This window comes from Chironomus tepperi, unplaced genomic scaffold (genome assembly GCF_022539635.2).
Source record: "Chironomus tepperi strain 1889 unplaced genomic scaffold, CSIRO-AGI_Ctep_v1 contig_7, whole genome shotgun sequence".
NCBI classification, from domain to species: domain Eukaryota; kingdom Metazoa; phylum Arthropoda; class Insecta; order Diptera; family Chironomidae; genus Chironomus; species Chironomus tepperi.
Genome location: NW_027226129.1, coordinates 1,561,635 through 1,575,107, shown reverse-complemented (window position 1 = coordinate 1,575,107; position 13,473 = coordinate 1,561,635). Strand labels below are relative to the sequence as shown.

General features: G+C 36.9%; 3 protein-coding genes across 3 annotated transcripts; all 3 read right to left on the bottom strand.

The window, feature by feature from the left end:
• Positions 1-694: 694 nt before the first annotated feature.
• LOC139086366 (alpha-(1,3)-fucosyltransferase C-like) lies at positions 695-4,034 on the bottom strand. Its single transcript, XM_070634836.1, has 4 exons — positions 3,998-4,034; positions 2,792-3,196; positions 1,921-2,099; positions 695-1,299 (listed from the first exon to the last, which is right to left on the bottom strand). Exons 2-4 carry the CDS (start codon positions 2,998-3,000, stop codon positions 695-697), a joined length of 993 nt encoding a protein of 330 aa, XP_070490937.1. The 5' UTR covers positions 3,001-3,196; positions 3,998-4,034.
• Positions 4,035-5,059: 1,025 nt separating this feature from the next.
• LOC139095591 (O-acyltransferase like protein-like) lies at positions 5,060-7,994 on the bottom strand. The gene is made up of 7 exons (XM_070647012.1): positions 7,859-7,994; positions 7,558-7,801; positions 6,465-6,863; positions 6,174-6,381; positions 5,837-6,006; positions 5,284-5,782; positions 5,060-5,207 (listed from the first exon to the last, which is right to left on the bottom strand). The coding sequence occupies exons 1-7, from the start codon at positions 7,911-7,913 to the stop codon at positions 5,103-5,105; spliced, it is 1,680 nt and encodes a 559-aa protein (XP_070503113.1). The 5' UTR covers positions 7,914-7,994; the 3' UTR covers positions 5,060-5,102.
• A 1,181-nt stretch (positions 7,995-9,175) lies between these two features.
• On the bottom strand, positions 9,176-13,300 carry LOC139086276 (UDP-glucuronosyltransferase 1A8-like). Its single transcript, XM_070634721.1, has 2 exons — positions 11,859-13,300; positions 9,176-10,592 (listed from the first exon to the last, which is right to left on the bottom strand). The coding sequence occupies exons 1-2, from the start codon at positions 13,298-13,300 to the stop codon at positions 9,176-9,178; spliced, it is 2,859 nt and encodes a 952-aa protein (XP_070490822.1).
• Positions 13,301-13,473: the final 173 nt, after the last annotated feature.

Genomic DNA, 13,473 nt, shown 5'->3' with positions numbered 1-13,473 from the left:
CCCCGACTGAGGGATGCCATGGATCACACTTGATTTGTATGGCCAGAAATAAGCCAAAGTAAGTAAGTAAGTAAGTTGCTAAGATTGGGATAAATAGTTAAGAAGAAAGTCATTGGTGCTTAAATGGTCATTGAAACCTGACAATTGGGTCTAGAACTCATATATAGACTAATGCAGTTGGGCGTTACACAATTTGGGATCTCAAGTTGGAAAATTTGAAATTTCAAAATCCGTTCAAAATTTTGAAATTTAAAAAAAATTTGAATTTTTAAAAATCGGTAAAATTTTTTAGAAAATTTGAAATTTGTTAAGAATTTTGAAAACCGTTAAGATATTTGAATTTTCAAAAAAAGTTAAAAAGTAATAATTTTTGAAAATTTTAAAAAATTTTGAATTTTTTAAACCGATAAAAATTTTGAAATTTTGAAAAAAGTTTGAAATTTTGAAAAAAATTAGAAATTTTGAAAAAAATTTAAAATTTTGAAAAACATTTGAACTTTTGAAAATTGCTAAAAAATTTGAAATTTTGAAAACTTGCAAAATTTGAATTTTCAAAAACCGTTAAAAAGTTAGGATTTTTGAAAATTCTAAATTTTGAATTTTGAAAGACGGTAAATGATTTAAATTTTTTAAAACCGTTAAATTTCAAACACAATTCATCAATTTACAACTTAAACAATTTATTTAAAATTTTTCATACAAAATCTTTAACTTTATCCTTACAAGTCTGATAATTATACCAAGTATCCAAGTCTGGATACTGCTGTATCTTCCTTTGATCCCTCCACTCATTAAGCTTCACACACATGTTACAGAATGTGAAATTATCCGGGCGGAACTTAATTTTATAATACTTTTTCCACCAAAAATAATTTGCATATTCTTGTGGATTTATGTCCAAAAATTTGAGATAATTTGCGAGTTCCTTGATGCTGTTAAAGTCATTGACATTAATGTATGACTTTGGTGGTAGGAAGTGCTGCATGTCAGTGACTCCATTGTATAAAATTGGTATGACATAATTGTCCATATTAAGGAACACCTTCTCAGTCATGTAATCAGTACAAATGGAATTTTCAAATGCAAAATAGAATTTATAGGTGGAATTAAGCATGTCCAGGCATGTACCAGCTATATCACGTGGACAAATTGGATTTCCACATTTTCCATAAATATCTACATCGATAAATTGTTGAAGCCTTTTAGCCAGCAGGTCTCGATTGGAAAATGCCTTGCAATGTGATACGAACCAAGTTGCCATTTTTGATTTGGATTTGATGAGTTTTAGGACTTTTGGGTCTGAAATGGATGGAAATTTGACATGTTATTGGTATTGAGGGGCAATGGGTAAACGTGGGGTCTATCTAGGGACTGATGGGGGTGGTTTAGGGTGTTTTTGTATAAATTGCTGAAATTGGAGGAATTGGGGAGTTTTGACCCAAAAAAATGATGGAAAATTGAGGAATTTTTGACAAATAAAGAGTAAGGAGCTTTGGGCTTCAACCGTCAACCCTCCAATCTCTGGATATGCTCTAGTCAATTGAGTTTTATAGAATCTAGCAATTTTTAGTGAAATTCTACGAAATTCTGTCATTTTTTCAACAAAAACGACTCCAAAATGACAGAAAATGGCAGAAAAAACAGCAAAAAATGATCAAAAAGCCAGTCAGACTCAAGAACCACGACCGATCCTACCCCTAAGACATGAAATTACGCAATTTATGATCCAGAACTTGAAGTTGATCCGAATTTTGGATAAAAAAAGTCAACATGACTCCATTTTAACCCAAATTTGCGCATATCACAGTCAAAAACCGTACAAATTCTTAATAAGTTGTATGGTTTTATAAAATTGTACAGTTTTAACCTTTGACAGGTTCCATTTTTGCAACTCTGCTTCAACCCCTTCAAAATACTCACCATGAACAGCCTCAGGCTTCCTCCACTTGGCACCCTTTGATGGAGCAACAACAGCACCTGTTTCAATATCAAAGACCATCCCATAACTCCATAGAACATCAGAATCAAGACGATATGTAAGAGTCATGTTAAAGAAGTTGTTGTACAGCGTTAGGTTCCGTTTGGTAAGAATTGGACTTCTGGAAAATGTGAATTGAGTGATTTGATGAGTGTTATGGTGAGGATAAAGGGGTAAATGTGAAAAAATAGGGTTTGTGGTCAAATTATGTCAAAATGTGTGAAAATTTTGTCGAAATTTTGTCAAACTCATCAAAAAATCGATTAAATTTCAGACAAAATTCAACTAAAATTTAATGAAATTTAGACAAAATTCTGTCAGAATTCCTACACATTTTGACCTAAAGACTCATCAAATGATACGCCAACAGGGGTGCACTCAGACATTTTGGAGGTGGGGGAGGGTATAAGGTTCTTAATTTGTGTCTAAAGAAATGCATTAATTTAGGGAATCTTGGATAATTCCATCAAAAATCATAGAAAATTGAAGAATTTATCCGAAAGTCAAGAATCAATCCAGACACCCCAAGCAGCCTTGGCACGCACTACGTCATCTGCTTCTCTTACTTCCTTGTACCCTTGACTACGCTTCTGAGTAGCACCAACCCTCCAGAACTAGCAGAAGTTATCGAAAGACAGAACTGTCAACAGATGTTCTCTAAACGCGGAAATTGACGTCCTAGTGCGCCATAGTGCGCTTTAGTGCGCTCAAGTGCGCACCCGTGCGCTCCATGTACACCAACCAAGAAAGCAAGTAAGTAACCCACCAGCACCCACTCCCACTACATTTTTCCCATACCACACCCAAACTTACTCCTTATTAGCCATCACATAAACCTGATCATATCTCCTGAACCTCGGTTCATTCCATTCACTTCCATTCTTAGCCTCACCAACATGAAAAATGATTGCATCATAGTCAGTACTGGACGGAAGATAGTCACGATTATGTGTAAATACACAATTAATCACAGGACAATCAACATCCTTCAAATAATCACGTCCAACTGTCTCGGCATCCATATTCCAATAAATTCGATTGCAAAATTTTGTCCAAAATAAAATGTGAATTAAATTGTCATTTTTGGACTCAAAATATTGATAAATTTGATTCTTGTTGATGTCAATTGTGCATTTTGTGCTGTAGATGATGATGATGAGGATGAGGGATGTAAGGATGAGTAGGAGCTTCTTTTTGTGGATGCAGATGAGGTTGAGGCTGAGGAATTTTGAGAGATTTTGGGGATTTATTTGCATTTTGGGAGTTTTGAGGGGATTTGTAGGGTTTTGGAGATATTTTAGGGAGCTTTGAGGATTTTTTGAGGAGTTTTGGGAGGTTTTGGAGGTTTTGGGGGTTTTGGGGGGTTTTGGGGGTTTTGGGGGTTTTGGGGGTTTTGGGGGTTTTGGGGGTTTTGGGGGTTTTGGGGAAGTTTTAGCAAATTTTATGAATTTTTAGGTTTTTTGTGGGATTTTGAGAAGTTTTGAGGAATTTTGAGGGGTTTTTGGGATTTTTTGAAGAATTTTGGGGAGTTTCTTAGAATTTTTTGGATTTTAGATGATTTTTGGGGAATTTTGATCAGTTTGGAGCAGTTCTGGGGGAATTTTGAGGAATTATGAGAATTTTTGGGTAACTTTTTGAATTTTTGTGTAAATTCGTGCAGTTTTGGGGGAGTTTAAGAGAGTTTTGAAAAGTTTTGAGCTTTTTTGGGATCTTTGAGCAGTTTTGAGTAGTTTTTCTGATGAATCTTCGCTGTTATTGAGCCCTAATTGGATTATGACGACCTAATTGACTTCAAATTGCAGTAAATTTTAATATTTTTGTAATTTTCTCATCAAATTAGCACTAATCTTTACAAATAATCAACAATATAACATGTTAGCCATCAGTTTCTGTCAATTATTTCACTTTTTCTGCAAATTTTGATGAAATTTCAGCAAATTATCTTCAAAAAGTCAGCAAACTCCAAAGTTTTAGTTCCCAAATCTTATTAAATTGCAATAATTCCTGAAAAATTCCTACAATTTTCACTAAAATCAGCAAAAAAATTGTCTATAACTTCACATGACACGGAAATATTCACAAAACTAACGACTCAGCGCACAGACACAGACTTAGACTAATTCAGTATGTAATCTGAGAGAAAAAAATGAAATTCTCGCATAATTAAAATAACTCGACACACTGATACATATTCTTGATATAAACATCAGCTGATTATTTGTTTAAATTGAGAATTATTTTTGCACATTTTGTATATATAATACATTGTGTGCTAAGTTTTGATGCTTACATAGGAATTAGATTTAATGATGACTCTGCTTAGGAGTTTATATAGGAATTTGAGTTTGATATCGATTCTCACGCTGAATGACATCCCAAATGGGCCTGCAAGCTTCCCACCTGGTGGGTGCATACACCTTCGTTTTATTGTTAGGACCCGGTTCAGGTAGTCCCCAATCTGAGAACCTTCGTGGTTATACCGTGGTTTCCATACAAACAATGCTAAATACCGCAGTTTTTCATATAAATACCGCCGATACCGCTTAGTTTCTCAGCCTGAGGTAGTCCTATAGAAGAATAACAATAATAAGGGCTTTCTAGAAGTCATACTGACTTCCTTACTGCAAACATGTTCCTAAATGGAGCTTAAGTTACAACGAAGACTTTAAACATTACTCTGTTGCTGGCTCTGTTACTTAATTTTGTACAAATTCTCTGTCCGCATGTTGAGCGGACGCTAGAGTCTTTATATCCTGAAATGGTAGAAAGATTCGAAGGATAGAGCTGTCTTCAGACATTCCCTACCCGGACCTTCGTACGTCCAAAGTACGAGATTCTGGTCGGCGTTTCCTTTGTGGATTTCATCCAAAGGCTGTAAAACAAACTTGTTAGAATGAAGTGAAATATTGTAAGTATTGGACCAAAATGAACCAAAAGTCATCTCTGAGTGAAATTGACAGTGCAAAATGTTGGCTAATTCCAAAAAAAAGTAAGCCTTGACTGCATCTGAACGGCTGTTTTTGGTAAAGTCATACATCTATATTTTGGGATATTTTGAAGTTAAATTAACAAAATTTCAAGTTTCTTGCTTATTTTCTATTTATTAATATTTTTATAATTTTTTTCAAAATCTCCCTTGTGCCAGTCGATGAAACGGAACCTCAACTAGCAGGAATAATATGACAGAATTGATGACACAGACAATGTAGGTCAGGATGAATATGTAGAACTGTAATTAACATTAAAATTATTAAATTTGAAGCAAATCTAAAGTGTGAAGGCACCTGAACCTCCTTGATACTCACAATATCATTCCAAGTAAATCCAGCTGGTGACTTCAACAACCATTCCGTCAAGTACAAAGCTGTATGATCATTCATCAAGTAAATTCCCAACGAAATATTTGAAAGTGGAAACCAAATTTTGGCAGCTAAAATCTTGTTGGCAATTCCACCAAAACCATTATGGCAAGCATGAACAATCCAACAAAGTGCAAATGGCCAAAAGATCCTCACAGTCAGGTAATGCAGGTTCAGGTCATCATGTGACAGTGAATTGTTGTTGTATAAAATTATTGGTGACATTACAGTCAGTGCCGTTGCCACCCAGAGCAGCTTTATGCTGAATATTTCCAAAATTTTAACCAATTTTGAGCAAAATTTTCCAGATTTTGAGGTTAGAAATTTAGGCAGTTCCAATTTTGAAGTTTTTGTTGACATCCAGTAGTAAAAAAGTCCAATTAGGTACGGATATGATCGAGTTACAGCTTCTGTGTAGTAATATCCACAAATTGTTCCCATAAATCTAAAAATAGTCAAAATTTGTCAAAAGTTCAGGAATTCCAACAGAATTTCTCACGATCTTGTCCTCATCATCTCATTATATGCCGGAATTTGAGTATAAATCAGCGTCGGAACCATGAGGATCAATCCAAAAAACAGGTTCACATACTTCAGGACCAGCATGATCAGTGGTGTGACCAGGAACATTTGGATTGAGACTGTTGCGAACCAAAATGATCCAAAGCACTGGAATTAGAGGTTAGGAAATTGTAGGTTAGGAATTTGTAGGTTAGGAATTTGTAGGTTAGGAATTTGTAGGTTAGGAATTTGTAGGTTAGGAATTTGTAGGTTAGGAATTTGTAGGTTAGGAATTTGTAGGTTAGGAATTTGTAGGTTAGGAGCTAGTTACTCACCATATCCGACACATTCAAATAATTTTGAATATGCAGCACCGATGTCCACCAATAAGTCTTACAATTTTCAATCTCTGGGTCATAAAAGTAGTTCGGATGTGTCGGCATTAGATGGAATTTGATGGCAATAAAGACAGCCATGACTACAATACCCGATGGGGTCAATCTCATGTAGCGTTGGAAGAAATTTTGAGGAAATTTTGAGAATCTGAAAGGAATGTTGAATTAAAAGGTGGGTATGACTACCCTCCCTACCCCCCGTAACCCCTAACCTTCCCTCCCAATACTCACAAGCTCTTCCGATGAATAAAAAATTTAGCACACAAAATTCCAGTCACAACAAAGAACGTATCAGTCGGTAAAATGCCAGTAATATGCAACGAATGGATATTCAGCCTCTCATGATCACGTCCATGCCGTGCCTTCTGATAATTAGTAACAATTTGAAAAGCATGTCTCATAACAATAAATGGCATCGATAGTGCCTTAATTCCATTGAGGCAGTCAATTGATGATGACGATGATTTTGTGTTAAATAAGGTTTTAAAGTTGTCTGATAAGGAGAAGGCTGAGGTGACTCGGAGGAAGTGTCGTATGGGATTTGTGGGGTATGGAAGGAATTTTTTTGATATTTTGTGATTAAAAGTTGTTCCAATAATTGTGATGATCAGGATTGTGATGAAAAAGAGGCTGAAAATTGAGAAATGAGAATTTAGATTTGATGACGTCATATGGGGGAAGTGGTAAGGGTAAGAGGGGTAAGGGTATAGGAAGGGGGTAAGAGTAGTAGGAGGGGTAAAGGTAGAGGGAGGTATTAAGATAGGAAAAGGGGTAAGGGTAGGAGGAGGGGTAAGTTTAGGGAGAGGATAATGGCAGGGTAAGGGCAGGGGAAGGGCAGGGGTAGGGCAGGCGAAGGGAGAGGGGTAAGGGTAGGATGAGGGCGGGTAGTGAGGTGATAAAAGTAAGAGGAGGGCGGGTAAGAGAAGGGCAAGTAGGAGTAAAGGGTAGGGGGTATTCAACGGCAGGAATGGTTATGCGTCGTTCTTCTTACGTTAGTAATTAGAGTAGGAGCGTATTGATGGGAAACGGGGTAATTTGAGGGCCATTCCCCTTTACTTAGTAGTATGCCAATGGGCCATGACACATGGGTGGTTAATCGATCAGAAATCTAAACCCCAGGGTGACATAACCCTACCTTGATGCCGGATTGGGTTAATTTCAATCAAAATGTCAAATTTACTTCAGTCTGGTGCTTGATTTTGGATCAATTTACCTTCACAGATTGCCTATCACTATCTTAAGGTCAATACTCCTACCATAGCCATTCAAACCATAATCTTGACCCCAACACTACCCCCCAGACACCCCTTAACACTGTCCTTACCAAACAATTAACAAATATTCACTCGGATTATTGACATTTTTGCAGTCAATTCGGTAAAACTTCAGTTGTCTTAAAATTTGATGAATTTTATCATCCGTGCATGATCGTGGCATGCAAATGGATTCAATGTCTGCGATTGTTTTGTAAATTGAGCATAATTTTGATGGAATATTGACAGTTGTGCATGTATGAAAGTCTGAATTGTATCCATGATGACGACTGAAGTTGTAAAGTGATGGAAATTCTGAAAAAATTAAATTTTTAGTCAATTTTGAGGCTTTTTTAATGCTGAATTACTGACGATTTTTGATGTGCTCAAAATCCTGTCCACATTGGTTGGATGGAGTTGATGCCATTGCTGGAATTTTGATGAAAGTTGACAAAAAATGTTGGAATAATTAACAGAAAACTGAATTTTAATGTCACATCCACAAAACTTTCTACTAAAATGATGAAATTTTTGAATAGTTTAGTTGGAGATAAGGCTTGACACATGCGTAAATATTTGGATTGCCTAATAAAATGTTTTGAATTTATTTATGTCAACCTTGTTACAATTTTAGACGAAATAATGAAGAAAAGATGAATTTTTGAGGTTCAGGTGCCTTCACACTAAAATTATTGAGGTTCAGGTGCCTTCACACTAGAATTTTTTAGGTTCAGGTGCATTCACACTAGAATTTTTGAGGTTCAGGTGCCTTCACACTAGAATTTTTTGAGGTTCAGGTGCCTTCACACTAGAATTCTTGAGGTTCAGGTGCCTTCACACTAAAATTTTTGAGGTTCAGGTGCCTTCACAGTGGAATTTTTTGAGGTTCAGGTGCCTTCACACTAGAATTATTGAGGTTCAGGTGCCTTCACATTAGAATTTTTGAGGTTCAGGTGCCTTCACACTAGAATTTTTTTGAGGTTCAGGTGCCTTCACACTAGAATTTTTGAGGTCCAGGTGCCTTCACACTGGAATTTTTGAGGTTCAGGTGCGTTCACACTAAAATTATTGTGGTTCAGGTGCCTTCACACTGGAATTATTGAGGTTCAGGTGCGTTCACACTAAAATTATTGTGGTTCAGGTGCCTTCACACTGGAATTATTGAGGTTCAGGTGCCTTCACATTAGAATTTTTGAGGTTCAGGTGCCTTCACACTAGAATTTTTTGAGGTTCAGGTGCCTTCACACTAGAATTTTTGAGGTCCAGGTGCCTTCACACTGGAATTTTTGAGGTTCAGGTGTCTTCACACTAGAATTATTGAGATTCAGGTGCCTTCACACTAGAATTTTTGAGGTCCAGGTGCCTTCACACTAGAATTTTTGAGGTTCAGGTGTCTTCACACTGGAATTATTGAGGTTCAGGTGCCTTCACATTAGAATTTTTGAGGTTCAGGTGCCTTCACACTAGAATTTTTTTGAGGTTCAGGTGCCTTCACACTAGAATTTTTGAGGTCCAGGTGTCTTCACACTGGAATTTTTGAGGTTCAGGTGTCTTCACACTAGAATTATTGAGATTCAGGTGCCTTCACACTGGAATTTTTGAGGTCCAGGTGCCTTCACACTAGAATTTTTGAGGTTCAGGTGTCTTCACACTGGAATTTTTGAGGTTATAATGAAAATCCCCAAATTTTTAATTTTTATTATAAATTTTATTTTTAAGATATTTCAATGACATAACAAGTAAGACTATGTACAGGAACATGTGCAGCAGTTTCTTCTCATAAAAGGCATTGGCACTTCTCTTATAAACATTCGGTGATCTCAAAACTTTCTCAATATTCCAAACAGCAAAATCCTTACTTTTCATTGGTCGATCATACATCCTGTGCCTTAATACCTTAACATTATCAGCATATTTATCCTTTCGCATCTCCTCAATTGCCGCAGCCAATGACACATCATCAAAATTATTTAAATCCATTTCCATAGCAACACCATTACGTGACATATGTCGTGTATTAATGTATTGATCAAAAACCAACGGAAATACAATCATTGGCACTTCCCGGTCTATAGCTTCATATGACGTCAACAGTCCACCATGGAAGATGAGTAACTTTACATTTGGATGTGCCATAACATCAAATAACGGCATCCATGTGACAATTTTAACATTATCAGCAACATCAACACCGTCGTCAACACCATGCAACTTCCACAGCACATTCATGTTCGTCATGTTAAATCCACTCATAAACTTCTTGACATTCTCAATTCCGAGACTTTTTGGATCAGCTCTAGATCCCAGTGCCATTACAACAACACCATTTTGTGACTCGTCCAAGTACTTCTTCAGTTCCATGTCCTGCAGCTCTTGTGGATCTCGAATATGTGACAGTCCAATTTGTATTGTGTCCGTCATCATTGGACGGACATGTCCAAATGCTGGATTTGTATTGGTCATCAATAATGCAATGTTATTGAGTGCCTTAGCATCGTACGTTGACTTTATATGTCCAAAATATTTCATGTCCAACATACGTTGCTTAATATGCATGTACAGTCGAATTGCAGATCCTAAAAATAGGTAAAGTGCTGTCGAGTGGAACTGCTGTGGTATTGTCATGTCCCGATGCATATATGGCAGGAATTCCGAGTCACAATACTCGGTTGGGTCAACGGCATTGCCCATTAGTTCATGAACAATAGCTGGAACGTCCGATGATCCTGTGATGATAATTGGACAGTCATAGACCTCAGCCAGGTTAAAGTATGTGCAGAAGTAGCACTCAATGATAATCAGGTCGAATTTATACTTTGTGCTGTTGTGGATTATGTCCTGCATCTCTGGCAGTTCCATTTCATAATCAATTGCTTTAAGGTATGACTTTAACTCATAATTAAGCATTATGTCCAGCCAGCTCAGGTTCTTCTTCTTATACATCAGCATGTCTGTGTGATTTTTATGAATTTCTATTGATTTTGTCATGTGAATTTGTGTCACATTTGGATTTCCGCCATAATCACCAAGATATGTTGTAAATATTGTTGCACTATGTCCTTTATCGATCAGTCCCTTCATGTACGAATGATGAAATGTTGCGTGACTAAAGTATGGAAATGGAAATATACCCAAAATATGTGCACATTCCGATGACCCAAAAATGAATATTAAAATTAAAATTAGCTTCATTTTTTTACGGTCGGGTGTTCAGGTCTGATGGTAAATTGTGACTGAAAAATAAAGGCACGTGTAGACTGTTGATGGAAGATGATGTTATGGTGAAATTGTAATAAAAATAAAGAAAGCTGCGAATTTTGATTTTAAATGATTATTTTATGTAATATGTAAGATAATATGTAAGGATTACTTAAGATATGGACCCAAATTTGATAGACAATGAAAAAACCTGCCTGCAAGATAGTAAGAGAGTAAGAGAGACAGTCAGAGAAATTTTCAGAGCAACAGTCGAAGAAACAGTCAGAGAGACAGTCAGAGAGACAGTCAGAGAGACAGTCAGAGAGACAGTCAGAGAGACAGTCAGAGAGACAGTCAGAGAGACAGTCAGAGAGACAGTCGGAGAAACAGTCAAAGAGACAGTCAGGTAGACAGTTAAAGACACAGTTGATGAGACAGTCAGAAAGACAGTTGATGAGACAGTCAGAGAGACAGTTGATGACACAGTCAGAGAGACAGTTGATGACACAGTCAGAGAAACAGTTGATGAGACAGCCAGAGAGACAGTTGATGAGACAGTCAGAGAGACAGTTGATGACACAGTCAGAGAGACAGTTGATGACACAGTCAGAGAAACAGTTGATTAGACAGTCAGAGAGGTAGTTGATGAGACAGTCAGAGAGACAGTTGATGAGACAGTCAGAGAGACAGTTGATGAGACAGTCAGAGAGACAGTTGATGAGACAGTCAGAGAGACAGTTGATGAGACAATCAGATAGACAGTCAGAGAGACATTTAGAGAGACAGTCAGAGAGACAATCAGACAGACAATCAAAGATACAGTCAGAGCAACAAGGAGAGAGACAGTCAAAGAGACATTGAGAGGCAGTCAGGGAGGCAGTTAGAGCAACAATCTCAGAGACAGTTAGAGAGACAGTCAGAAAGACAGTCAGTGCAGCAGTCAGAGAGACAGTAAGAGCAACAGTCAAAGCAACAGTTAGAGCAACAGTCAGAGCAACTGTCACACAGACTATCAATAACTAAAATAGATCAATATTAAGCATAAAATTAATTTTATTCAGGTTTAATCTTATCAGATCTAAAATAACAGTTCAATTTCTTATAAATCAATAAGCAGCTAATAAACATCAAGACAATCCCCAAAGACAGTGTCAAGTAAATATCAAACAAGTACCTAACAGAATTATCAACATCAATCCTATATCTATTCCTTCCTTTATGTCTAATGACTTTTTCAATATGAAAAATGGCCAAATCTCTCTTATTAATCGGTTGATCAAGAGCCATGCTCTTCATTAGCTTAATGTTCTGCTTAAATGTAGGCCCAGTCACGTCCCTAATAGCTGCTTCCAATTCAATCTCATCAAACTCATCCAAATCCATCTCAATTGCGACTTGTCGACTTGCCAACAGTCTCGCATTTGCACCTTCATCGTACACAAGTGGGAAAATAATTTGCGGAACTTCCCGTGCAATTGACTCATAGCAAGTCAGCAGTCCACCATGATGTATAATAATTTTAACATTTGGATGTGCCAGGACATCCGACAACGGCATCCATTTAGTCAATTTGACATTTTTTGGTATTTTATGCTGCTCAATTGGTTCATCAAACTTCCACAGGATGTTATAGGTTGTCATGTTGAATGCCTTAAGGAACTTCTCAATACTGTCAGTTCCAATATCAGCCGTCTTTATAGCCGATCCAAAACTCATAATTATGACACCATTTGTGGATGCATCAAGGTAGCTCTTAACCTCAAAATTTGTCAATTCCTTTGGTTCGTCAACATGAAAGAATCCAATTTGTATTGTGTACGGTGACAATGTCCTGACATGTCCAATTTCAGGACTCGTGTTGGCTATCATGAGTGCTAGTCGACTGTTGTAGACTTCATGTGCATGCTTTGTGACATTTGGGAATGGATGGTCGGTTGTGATCTTATTCATGTAGTAAATGTATCCCAAAAGTGACAAATGATTAAGGTACACAAAATGATAAGTTACGGAACTAAGTCGCTCCCAAAATGTCAATTTACCATGTAAATATGGAAATCTTGTTGAGTCTGAATAGACGGCTGGATTGACATCATTGCCGATATTTTGATGGGACGCTACACTCGGTTCCGATGCTGTAAATTGAATGATTGGACAGTCGTGGACCTCAGCAAGCAGTGCCAACTGACAAAATGCACATTCCATGATTATTAAGTCATACTTTTCAGTTTTATTGCCATTTTTAATCATTTTTTGCATTTCTGGATGTTCAATGTCATCATGTGACTTCTTATAGCATGCATATGTCTCATGCATTGTTATCATCTGCAGCCAGTGCATCTTACGCTGCTGTCCATAAGTTATATTGAAATTTTTACGATAATTTTCCATTGACTGCTTAAAGACGTGCTGCGTAACGTTCGGATTGTTGTTGTAATCGAATGTATGAGCACCAAAAATTGTCAATTTATGTCCGCGATCAGCAAGTCCTTTAAGAATTTTGTGGTACGTGTACTCATGACTGTATGATGGATCTTGAAATATTGCGAGAATATTTGATGCTGTGACTTGTTGTGACTCAATTATGATGAAAATTATGAAAATTATAGCAAGTCTCATGTTGAGGATGCTGCACAGTCTGCATGCATGGACGAGATATATTGAACTGATTTTTTTGGAACGGCTGTAAATTTGTGAACATCGGAGAAATTAATTTGAATAAAAAAACGACTTTTTTCTCTTTTGTTTTTGCAGATGTGTGCAAAATGGAACCGACTTCAGTATTGGAATTG